This window comes from Sinocyclocheilus grahami, unplaced genomic scaffold (assembly GCF_001515645.1).
Source record: "Sinocyclocheilus grahami isolate Dianchi unplaced genomic scaffold, SAMN03320097.WGS_v1.1 scaffold131.1, whole genome shotgun sequence".
Taxonomy (NCBI): domain Eukaryota; kingdom Metazoa; phylum Chordata; class Actinopteri; order Cypriniformes; family Cyprinidae; genus Sinocyclocheilus; species Sinocyclocheilus grahami.
The window spans coordinates 1,171,353-1,183,911 of record NW_015505310.1 but is presented as its reverse complement, the minus strand read 5'-3'; the positions used below and the strand labels follow the sequence as shown (position 1 = coordinate 1,183,911).

Here is a 12,559-nt window from a genome sequence, read left to right as displayed (position 1 = left end):
TTTTCTGATGCACACCCAGGGTCTCGTTTCTGGCTACACTACCGTGTAGCAATCTTAACGAAAATCATCAACAAAGAGGATTAAATATTACATGCATAAATATCTAATAAATTATAAGGAATAAACTCATAGATAGCCTACATATATACATATAAATACATGTGATCAAACATTCAGGGTGTCACATTACTTTAATGTTCTCTATTGGCTACCTCATTGGTTACTTCATTACTGTTTTTGGCTTCACACTATTTTGCTTTTTTTTCCCTTTCAAATATAATTTTTCACTCAGTACGTTTTACGCCTAACTACAGTTTCATTTCATCCTCCATGCCGACTGGTGGCGCTGCTAAAAGCACCTCAACCAAAGGCCACCATAATCCTCTCAAGACAAAGATGTATGATTCGTTTCTTTTGTTGTTATAGTGAAAATACAAATCGTACGGTTCTTATTTTATATCCCCACTTTTAAAATAAGAAATCAAACAGTTGTCTTCTGTCATTATTGACCAGCCACAAAAATGAGTGGCGGAGTGTATGGCGGAGGTAAGTGCGATTTTGGAGGGAGAATCAAACGAATGAGTGCGCCACGTTTATGAGCTGACTAGCCATCAAACTAGCATGACATGATTATTTCTACTTTTATTTATTGAAAATGAGCTCAAAGTCCACGTTTAAGATGCTTTGTAGAATGCAGCGTACAGCAGAATATTGAGCGCGCAGTAAATGAAAATAAAAACGAAGATTGTTGGACGATTTACTTATTGTAACGGACTCATATTTATTTATTACAATACTTCATATATACTGTGTGTGTGTGTTTTAGTTGGATCCTCATCTATTTCTTTTTGGACGTTTATTTTTACTTCACAGATGAGGTTGGAGCTCTCGTCTTTGACATGGGCTCATATTCAGTGAGAGCTGGATATGCAGGAGAGGATTGTCCCAAGGTGTGAGCAGTTATATGAATCCATATCTTGGTGATAAAGCTGAAAAAAAAAATGTTTTAAGCATAAAGTTGTTCTGTGGATTCTAGGCCGACTTTCCTACTGTGATCGGTGTAACTCTGGACCGGGAGGATGGCAGTACACTGATGGAGACAGATGGAGAGAAGGGAAAGCAGAGCGCCACCACCTACTACATCGACACTAACCAGCTCAGGGTCCCTAGAGAAAGCATGGAGGTCATGTCACCTCTCAAAAATGGAATGAGTAAGTTATTTTATATGAGTCGAAAGCTGTTTTGAAGCATCTAAACAATAAAAGTTTAATACAGCTTTAAATGTTAATTTTTTCATACATGAGAACTAACTGTCATTCAGTCTGACAGGAGTTCATATCATGAAACCAGAATTATTAAATGTCCAGTAGTACTAGAATTATTAGATGTCGGTAAAAGATTCTTATTTGTGCATCCCATATGAAAACCAAGTTTTAGACACATTTTTCTTTTTTCTCTGAAGTTGAGGACTGGGACAGTTTCCAAGCCATTTTAGATCACACCTACAAAATGCACTTCAAATCAGAGCCCAGTCTGCATCCAGTCCTGATGTCAGAGGCCTCGGTATGTTGATTTTCGGACATAAATCCAGTCTGCAGATTTGATCATACACTTGCCATCTGCTGGGATGCTTCAGCCGACTCCATGTGATCTTGTTTTCTTCATCTTGCAGTGGAACACACGAGCAAAGAGAGAGAAGCTGACTGAACTAATGTTTGAGCATTACAACATTCCTGCTTTCTTCTTGTGTAAATCAGCCGTCCTGTCTGCGTATCCTTTATTTTAATTTGCTGGCTAAAGATTTGACAATCCAAATCTCTGTGAAAGGCACTGTCTTGCAGATCATTGGTTTTGTAACCATGGGGGCTTAAAGGTGACTTGAAACTATTTAAAAACAACTTAAAATCAAGATATTTCTTATTACATTATCCCCACAACACCCCTTTTTTTCTTTGAAGGACTGTCTAGATATGAGGTATCCTAATTTTAAAAGTGTTTAAAAGCATCGTAAGCCTAAGTTGATCGTAGCTCTATTGATTTCAATGGGTCTACGATGTATTTAAAGGGGTCATCGGATGCCCATTTTCCACAAGTTGATATGATTCTTTAGGGTCTTAATGAAAAGTCTGTAACATAGTTTGGTTAAAATTTCTCAATGGTAGTGTAAAACAACACTGTTTTTCAAGCTGTTTGCTTGCATGCTGCTAATGCAAATGAGCCCCTCTCTTCCGAGCCGCTCTCTGAGAGACAGTAAACTTTAGCCGCATTCATCGTGAAACTTGCTAACTAGCACGTTATTAGGAAAGGCGATTTGCAAAGATTCATTAAAAACACCTAACACTCACTTCTTCTGTAGGTGAAGCTGGATCACAAATTATTTGCACGAAGATAGACGCATTTAGGTAGATCGGGGGCTCATTCCCTTCAGAAACAAAGTAATCCACTGCGTGGATCTATCTTCAGCGGCTCAGATGTCGGAAGTAAATGACGACTGCTATGTTCATTATTACATCCAACAACAGAACACCTCAATCGCTTAGGAGTCATTCTTGTCTACATCTGCTCCAGCAATGTGAAACAATGGCAGACTGATGACAGTTCACTCAGAGCCAGTGTTGCCAACTTTTTTTAATTGGAAAGTAGCTAAAGCCAGTTTGAAAAGTCACTAAATGTGCTAGATGAGGTCATATGCTAATTAGCATATTCATGACGTCATCGTGCCAATTTTAATTTAGCCAAATTCGCAATATAACTGTTTTCATTTATATAATTTACTGTTTCTGTTGTCAGTCAACGGGATAAATATGAAAAAGTGACTGAAATGTGGCCCTTTAAGCCTACATAACTAGCTCTCCCTTCAAAGATGTTAATCTGCACAAAAATCCTGATTTATAATCAAGCCGTCGTCTGATGAAATCCAATACCCATAAGCAAAGACAATTCCTGTGCCGTGTTTTCGGCTATATTTGCGTGTAAAATTAGAGAAGCAACATCATATCTATTTTAACTGAAAGTGCTGCTCCTCTCTGCCGCTCGCTGAACAGATCAGAGAGAGGTGTGCGCGCTGTGAAAGCAAGATCTCGCGCTCGTGTGGCAGTACCAGCGAGCGAGTCAAAGAGACTAGCTATGGTTTGTCCAAGAAGTCGCTAGATTTGTCGCTAGTCGCTTTTTTGGAAAAAAGTTGCTAGGGGGGTCTGAAAAGTCACTAAATCTAGTGACAAAGTCGCTAAGTTGGCAACACTGCTCAGAGCGGGTCTAAGGTAAGACGCCAGTCCAGTCTGTGCTGAAACGCTACTGTCAATCAAACAATCGTGGGAGGGCCCTGTCAGTGTGAGGTCACACAGACAAGCATCTGAGATCGGCTCGATTTGAGAAAGGGGAAGTGATTTAACGAGATTTAAAAAAAACACTGGGTGGATCTTTATCATTATAGGGTGGTTGTGTACACACTGCCAACACACATTTCAGTTCAAGCAGCTTGTAAAAGTACATGTCGCATCCGATGACCCCTTTAAGCTTACGATGCTTTTGGGAAACGCAGCCCTGGAAAAGACATTTTTTTTTTTAAAATCCATGTGCTTTTTTATAATGAATATACATTTTTGTAGTTGTGCTAAGCTCTAAAATATTTACCAGGAATAAATTAAAAAGAGAGAAAAATATTATACATTTTTATAAACATTAACAACTTATTTAGAATGACTTTATAGAGTGTAGAAAATAAATGAAATGTTAAATCCTTAACTCAGCGTTTCAGGTTTGCCAATGGACGCTCCACAGGTTTAGTGTTAGATAGTGGATCAACACACACAACTGCTATTCCTGTGCACGATGGTTATGTCCTACAACAAGGTAATTCAAAACAGGTTTTTTTTAAATGTATATGCATCAAATAAAAAACTGAATGATTTTATATAATATAGTAGATATGGTAATGCTGAAGTTGAATTGTGTACAATTAATGCAACATATTATTTATATTAATGTACAATATGTATATGTACATAATTGTTTTTTATTTTATCTATGATTTCAAATGTATTATGTACATTGTTGATATTTCTATAATGTATGTTTTATGATCTTTCAGGCATCGTAAAGTCTCCCCTTGCTGGTGACTTCATGAGTATGCAATGTAGAGAGCTGTTTCAAGAGTTAGGTGTTGAAATAGTGCCTCCGTATGTGATTGCATCAAAGGTAAGGTCTACTCAAGTTCATTCTTTTCAGTCGTCATTAGGGCTGGGCGATTTTCCCAGAATGTTTGACTTGATTCTCGATTTTTTAAAATGTATTTACGATTTTTAACTAGTCAACTTGAAAATATAACTACAACATAATTCAAGTAACTTTTTCTTTATTAACCCTCTAGTTAAGGAAAATTATATTCCAAATGCAGCACACATTAAGTTGTCAACATGATGCAAATGTTAAACAAATCACTTGTTAAATATCTTTGCAGAAACGATGCATAAACTACATATTGTACAAACTTGTCTTATACATATTATGTGTTCAGAAATAATACGAGGAAAATGCTTTTAAAAAATCTCAAAAGTCAAGTTAATTCAAATTCAAAATGACTGAAGGTATAACACCAGTAGATTAACTATAAATGCTCTGTAAAAACAACAGCAGCTTTCAGCCTGTCACCATGATGCAAACATGAAATATCAGACATACAGTAGTAGTTCTTTACAGTTTTTTATTATTCGATTGCGCTGCTTTTCCATAGTTTTTTCTGTGTAAACATGGATGTGTTTGACTGTTGCGCTCGGGTCTCTTGCAGTGTCTCATGCATGAAAAGGCTTTCTCATGGAGCCAGAGGCCTGTTCTGCCTTTCTGAGGTGTTAGGTGCATTTCGGGGGAAGGGTCCATAGACCCTCGTAATTGGCCCTTTGGTTAGGTGAGGGGGCATTAGATATTATTTGTTAAATATAACAAAAAGTTGTGTGTCTGATTGGTCCAAATGCTACATATGCATCAAATAAAAAACTGAATGATTTTATATAATATAGTAGATATGGTAATGCTGAAGTTGAATTGTGTACAATTAATGCAACATATTATTTATATTAATGTACAATATGTATATGTACATAATTGTTTTTTATTTTATCTATGATTTCAAATATATTATGTACATTGTTGATATTTCTATAATGTATGTTTTATGATCTTTCAGGCATCGTAAAGTCTCCCCTTGCTGGTGACTTCATGAGTATGCAATGTAGAGAGCTGTTTCAAGAGTTAGGTGTTGAAATAGTGCCTCCGTATGTGATTGCATCAAAGGTAAGGTCTACTCAAGTTCATTCTTTTCAGTCGTCATTAGGGCTGGGCGATTTTCCCAGAATGTTTGACTTGATTCTCGATTTTTTAAAATTTATTTACGATTTTTAACTAGTCAACTTGAAAATATAACTACAACATAATTCAAGTAACTTTTTCTTTATTAACCCTCTAGTTAAGGAAAATTATATTCCAAATGCAGCACACATTAAGTTGTCAACATGATGCAAATGTTAAACAAATCACTTGTTAAATATCTTTGCAGAAACGATGCATAAACTACATATTGTACAAACTTGTCTTATACATATTATGTGTTCAGAAATAATACGAGGAAAATGCTTTTAAAAAATCTCAAAAGTCAAGTTAATTCAAATTCAAAATGACTGAAGGTATAACACCAGTAGATTAACTATAAATGCTCTGTAAAAACAACAGCAGCTTTCAGCCTGTCACCATGATGCAAACATGAAATATCAGACATACAGTAGTAGTTCTTTACAGTTTTTTATTATTCGATTGCGCTGCTTTTCCATAGTTTTTTCTGTGTAAACATGGATGTGTTTGACTGTTGCGCTCGGGTCTCTTGCAGTGTCTCATGCATGAAAAGGCTTTCTAAAAACACTGCGCTCAAGTTAAAAGAAGTTCACTCGCATCTTCTTGCATGTTTTACCTATTCCACTGACCGCGTCGCATCTTTGTCAACACAAAAGTTGACAAAGCGCTATATTTAGCGCTATATTTATGGTCCTTCACTGAGTGCGTCACACGTGAGTGGTTAATCATGTGCGCCGACATGCGGTTGCATCGTTCTTTTCTCTTTACTGTTCTTTTCTCTTTACTGTTGTTTCTCTTTACTGTTATCACTCATTGTCAAAGTGTCTAATTCTAACATTTGGTAAAATTTCTATTCAAAATCGCGATTCCCTGATTTCTAAAAAATAAAATCGTGACAAAACAATAAATTTGAATTAACCGATAAAATCGGGAAAATCGCCCAGCCCTAATCGTCATATCATTTGTGTTTGGAGGTTGGGATGCTCACTATGTTCTTGAGGTGGTGGGGAGTAGATAAAATGTTCAATGAAAAATAGGGATGCACCGATATGGGCTGCTGCGTGCATGGTTTGGCATGGCAGAATGCCAGCAAAGAGCACTGCATGTATAATCTCTAAAAGACATCTCAGTTCATCGCGATCTCACAAATCTCTGTTATAACACAATATATGCACAGTGAATCTTTCATAATGTCTACAATTCGTGTGTTATAATGAAGAGGATTCATGAACACGCAAATTTCAGCACTGCATTGCTCAACGCAGCGAACACGTGTTATAGCCTAAATAGAAACTCTGCATACGCTTGTACCTGTTAATCGTTTCTATTTTATATTAGTTCATGTTGCTTTTGTGCAATAGATGAATATCAATTTATTTGTTTTAGATATTTTATGTTTATATATTTCTATTTTGCGGGAGTCCCGTGAATCATTTTATTCTCCCGCATTCCACGCACACACGAGTGTCTACCCGCCCGCACCAGCACTCGCCCATCTTGTCCCGCACTGCACTCTGTTACGTTGGGTCTCGCGGGAGCAGGTCTCTAATCCAGTGGCACTTGACTCGACAGTGCGTGTGCTACATCCTTTTTAGATCTCTAGATTATAAAACACTGCATTCTGTCAGCAATGTAACGCGGCAGTAACGTTTAGAGACCTCGGCTTGTAACTATACTCTAATTACTATTTTGAAAATTATAACGCATTAAATTACTCCGTTACTAAAAAAGTAATCAAATTACAGTAACGCGTTACTAAGTAATGCGTTACTGCCCAACACTGGTTACTGAACATACTGAAGCGCATTTATATCATGTGGTATGCAATGACTGTTGCGCCCTGTCTTTTCAGACTGTCATACAGGATTTCCAGGCCTCTGTGCTGCAGGTGTCAGATTCGCCCTATGATGAACAGTAAGTTCAAGTACTTTTTATACAACACCGTTCAGAAGTTTTGGGCTAGTGAGTTTTTAAATAAATTAAATCAATACTTTTATTCAGCAGGTGCACACTAAATTAATCTAAAGTGACAGTAAAGACATTTTTTTGTAATTTATTTGATTTGATTCAACATTGGGTAAACATTTAGATTTCAAATGTTGTGTGTGTCATACATTTATGTTTACCATAAACCTGAGAGTAGTATTCATCAGATTATCCACATAGAGAAGAACAAAGAAAAGAAAAAAACAATGTACATAAAGAGTGATCTTTCTATACATTATAAACATTAGCTTGTGAAAGTAAAATCAGTCCTGTGGCTTATTTCATGGTTAACCCATTTTTACCATTTTAATGTGAATTGTTCCAGTTCCCGGTTAACAAATGCTGTTACCTGTTGTAATTTCCGTCCATGTATTTATAGTTGGACTTTCCTGTGACAAACCATTTCCTGGTGAGAGTCTTTTTAGTAGCCACCAACAGTATATTCATCAAGTATGTATTTCTCTTCAATCTTGCGGTAGATATATAAAGGTTTTATTTTCTAGGTGCAATACACATTTAAAAATATCTTGGAAAGCATTGTGTATCTCTCTCCAAAATAGCTGGACAGTCCCCCAAAATATTTTGGTTTCCACAATTTTTCCAGCAAACTGCTTTGTTACTAACATAGTGACATTTCTGAGAGCGTGTAACAAAACATCTTAGCAGATTTTTCCAGACTTCCATTTCTGTGAATTGGTGCACTTCCATTGATTCTTCCACGTTATTTTCCATTCTTCCTCAGATATAGTAACCCCTCCTACTTTCACCCATTTTGATTTAAGATAACAGGTTGAATGTGTTTTCAGAATTAACAATTTTATACATGCATGAGAATTCTACCATTAATATTTGAGTTATAGGCTAGCAAGTCTATTACACGTTTTGTATTTTTTATCTTCATATTGACAATCTTGTATCTGTAGGTTACCAATAGAAGTCCCATGTTTCCAATGTTTCAAACCTGGGTAGCAAATCTCCTTTTAATGTTTTATGTAGAACTGTTATTCCTTTAGCTGTCCAGCCCCTAAATCTAGTATCTAATCTATTTGTCATAAAATCTGACATGCACACCATTTGAGAAGCACCAGATTTCACTCTAATTTATATTCTTTTATAACAGTTTTTGGAATTTCCATACTTTGCCTATGGTTTATCAGTAGTATTTATATAATATTGTAAGTTTCTGTCAGCTAGGGTTGCCTTTATGGGAGTTGAGGATATTTTCTCCTCTGTGTGTTTTTCCACTGGGCCTCATAAATCGGATTGCACAAACATATGACTCCCATCTGTTCTGCAAAGTAATTTTGGCATAATGATGCATCCCTTGCCATGCCAAGGGGGATCTTCCATTTTCTTCTGGTGGACTATAGTTATATGAAAGCAACTGGGTTTCAAGTCATTTTATATCCTGAAAGTTTTTCGAATTGTTCTAATGATTGCATTAATTTAGGTAAAGAATCTGTAGGTTGCCCTGTGTACATCAAAATATTGTCTGCACAAGTTTATTTAATTTATATTAATTTTCTCTAATTTTAATCCCCTTAAAATATCCTCATTTTGTGTTGGCGAATTGTTCCAAGTACAATGCAAAGAGTAACTTGACCATGCACAGCCCTGTCTTGAGCCTCTTTCCAGAGTAAAACTATTTTTTTCAGCATCCATGCTCATCACTATTGCTTTAAATTTTTCTTTTTCGTATATGCTTTATTTAGGGCCCAATGTCATGCAAGTAGTATAATTGAAGTAAGTTCATTTTAAATGCCTTGTACCCCTCTGCCATGTATGTTGGTTTACTCAAAAAAAAAAAAAATAAAGCAGCATAACTGTTCTTGAGCGCAATATCCATGTATTAGAATGATTTCTGAGGATCATGTGTGACTGGAGTACTGGCTGCTGGAAATGTAGCTGCCATCACAGGAATGAATTGCCTTTTAACATATATTAGGATAGAAAAATATTATTCTGAATTTTAACTGTATTTCACAATATTACTGATTTTACTGTATTTATCATCAAATAAATAAAGGCTTAGTGAGGAGAAGAGACTTCTCTCAAAACCATTTAAGTTGTACTGACCCTAAACTTTTGAACGGTACTTATATGTGACCCTGGACCACAAAACCAGTCTTAAGTCACTGGGGTATGTTTGTAGCAATAGCCAAAAATACATTGTATTGGTCAAAATTATAGATTTTTCTTTTATGCCAAAAATCATTAGGATATTAAAGTGCCCCTATTATGGATTTTTGAAAATGACCTTTCATGCAGTGTGTAACAGCTCTAAGTGAATGAAAATATCCTGCAAAGATTTAAATATGAAAGTACACCGTGTATATAGTTATTGTCTCTCAAAAGAAAGAGTCGACTCTGAATCATTGAAACAGTCGTTTTTAAAACGAATCCCAAGCGTTACATGTTGACGTCAACATGAAACATTAGCATATTGCGCGCACACTTGTTGGTCTTTTCGTGTTGGTCTGAATGAAAATGTAAATTCATTCTTTGCCACTAGGTGCCGCTTTTGGAGCGGTAAAAAATAGCGGTTTCCCCGGTAACGCTGTACACAAAGCAGCACTGTGCTCACAAACGCTGCTTTATCAGGCATTACAGGCAAGATCAGGGATCTTGGGGTGAAGTAGGGGTGCTGAGGGGGCTGCAGCACCCCCTGTTTTCACATGGTTGCAAATGCAACGCCAAGTTTGTTCATTTAAATTTATTCAGTTTTAGCATTTAATAATTTATTTGTAATGATCTCGGAAATGTAAATTGTAAGTGGGCTATAATAAACCCATGTTTATCTTTATAAACATGATTAATTTTATTGTGATGTTTTCTATATGGGATGATTAGCCTAATCCTCATGAACACGTGATGCTGGCGCGTGGTTTCAGACATGAACTATACAGAATGCGAACAAGATTAACTTTAATACAAGGAGATAATGGCGCAAAAGCGAATTTCAGCACCGATGTAAGTGAACCATGAACCTTTCATTACCCATAATAGGGGCACTTTAAGTAAAGCTCATGTTCCATGAAGATATTTTGTAAATTTTCTACTGTAAATATATTAAAACTTAATTTTTGATTAGTAATATGCATGCTAAGTACTTCATTTAAACAACTTTAAAGGCGATTTTCTCAATATTTAGATTTTTTTGCACCTTCAGATTCCAGATTTTCAAATAGTTGTATCTAGGCCAAATATTGTCCTATCTTAACAAACCATACGTCAATGGAAAACTTATTTATTCAGCTTTCAGATGCATAAATATCAATTTCACAAAATTGACCCTTATGACTGGTTTTGTGGTCCAGGGTCACATATAACATTTTAAGTTTACATATCATAATTAACTTTATCAGTTGAACTTTTAGGTATGTGCAATGCTTATGATCTTAATGGAAAAAGAAAAACGCCACATGTCACAATTTGTCTTATACAGAGTAGCTGCCCAGATGCCCACTGTTCATTATGAGCTGCCAAATGGTTACAACTGTGATTTCGGAGCTGAAAGACTTAAGATCCCAGAGGGCCTTTTAGACCCTTCAAATGCTAAGGCAAGAAATATCCTTCTTACGTTGTCCAAGTTTCTTTCTGAAATGTTAGTATTTTTTTTTTCTTACGGCATCTTAACATTTTCCCAGGGTCTGTCAGGGAACACCATGCTGGGAGTCGGCCATGTTGTGACCACCAGCGTTGGCATGTGTGACATCGACATTCGACCAGTGAGATTTTAAAACTCTGCTGTACATCTACATGTACATGTCCTATGTCTTTGCTGCCAATACAGGTGACATTATGCTTCCCATATGTTTTTTTAAACAGGGTCTGTATGGCAGCGTGGTAGTTACAGGAGGAAACACTCTCATCCAAGGCTTTACAGACAGACTTAACAGAGAACTCTCGCAGAAGACGCCACCAGTAAGTGGCACATTTTGGTTTGCTTTATATTTTTACGTTTCATTTGCCAAATTTATATTTGTTGCTTTTTTTAATGTTAACACAGATTGTTTTGTGTCCTTTGTGCAGAGTATGCGTTTGAAATTGATAGCCAACAACACAACTGTGGAGCGCAGATTTAGCGCCTGGATTGGGGGCTCTATCCTCGCATCTCTGGTGAGTAGTGTTCACTAGGGCTCTCACGGGATCAGATTTTAACTGCACAATTGTTTATGATATTAAATGTAGCCTATAGTATTAGCACAGTATCAATATTTAGTTATTTTAATATCACTGTCAATATGTTCACCTCTTGATTTAAGTCTAACACCACAATATATTAATTACGACTCTGTTGTGCTACTTTTAGGGAACTTTCCAGCAAATGTGGATTTCAAAGCAGGAGTATGAGGAAGGTGGGAAACAGTGTGTTGACAGGAAGTGCCCTTAACCAGTTCCATCAACACCTGATTGCCTTCAGAGGGAGAGGAAAGAGAGAGAAAAAAAACACACCACACTAATAGAAAAAGCCTTCTTAGTGGACTCAGGAACTAACAAGGACACTTACTGTTATTTTTAGTGCAAACAAACCATGTTTTAAACAGTTTGACATGGTTGCACTCTTTTCTACTCTTCAACACAATATTTTCATATATCCAGTTTGACAACATAAATGTTTCTGACCACCTGCATCATTTTAAATAACAATGACAAGGTTATGTCTTTTGGAACATGGGAATTATATCCCTCAATTGTATCAGTGCTTTAAACAGTTGAAAGTTTTTTTTAATTTACACCACTTTGCCACTTCCTAGAAAACACACCACAGGAAACCAAATGTTTATGCTTTTAACAATTGATCGGCTGTTTTGGGAATAACATATAATTTTTTTTTTGTTAAACTGGTCTAAATTGATCTCATATTACACAAAGAGATAAAATTGTCAGTGTAGTGATTGTGCACATTTGTATTTAATTGTAGTTTTGTTCTAATAATTAATACATTTCAACTTGTCTATTCAGACTGTTATTAAAGTTATTCAAAAGAGAGAATGATTTGCAGTCCTAATAATTTACACACAATATTTTCATATATCCAGTTTGACAACATAAATGTTTCTGACCACCTGCATCATTTTAAATAACAATGACAAGGTTATGTCTTTTGGAACATGGGAATTATATCCCTCAATTGTATCAGTGCTTTAAACAGTTGAAAGTTTTTTTTAATTTACACCACTTTGCCACTTCCTAGAAAACACCACAGGAAACCAAATGTTTATGCTTT

The 12,559-nt window shown here is 36.0% G+C and overlaps 1 protein-coding gene across 1 annotated transcript; it reads left to right on the top strand.

The window, feature by feature from the left end:
• Positions 1–360: 360 nt before the first annotated feature.
• Positions 361–11,766, top strand: LOC107590671 (actin-like protein 6A). Its single transcript, XM_016279572.1, has 15 exons — positions 361–546; positions 874–950; positions 1,037–1,211; positions 1,463–1,563; positions 1,673–1,770; positions 3,758–3,852; positions 4,091–4,197; positions 4,787–4,817; positions 5,183–5,289; positions 7,196–7,257; positions 10,775–10,889; positions 10,977–11,057; positions 11,158–11,253; positions 11,362–11,448; positions 11,642–11,766. The coding sequence occupies exons 1-15, from the start codon at positions 522–524 to the stop codon at positions 11,720–11,722; spliced, it is 1,338 nt and encodes a 445-aa protein (XP_016135058.1). The 5' UTR covers positions 361–521; the 3' UTR covers positions 11,723–11,766.
• The last annotated feature ends 793 nt before the right edge of the window (positions 11,767–12,559 follow it).

What these genes read in the sequence shown, in the direction of transcription:
- LOC107590671 (XM_016279572.1), top strand. Translation starts at nt 522, where the DNA reads ATGAGTGGCGGAGTGTATGGCGGAG. An exon ending in TGGCGGAGTGTATGGCGGAG is followed by an intron (nt 547 to 873) that starts GTAAGTGCGATT and finishes TTTACTTCACAG; the next exon opens with ATGAGGTTGGAGCTCTCGTC. An exon ending in TCTCGCAGAAGACGCCACCA is followed by an intron (nt 11,254 to 11,361) that starts GTAAGTGGCACA and finishes TCCTTTGTGCAG; the next exon opens with AGTATGCGTTTGAAATTGAT.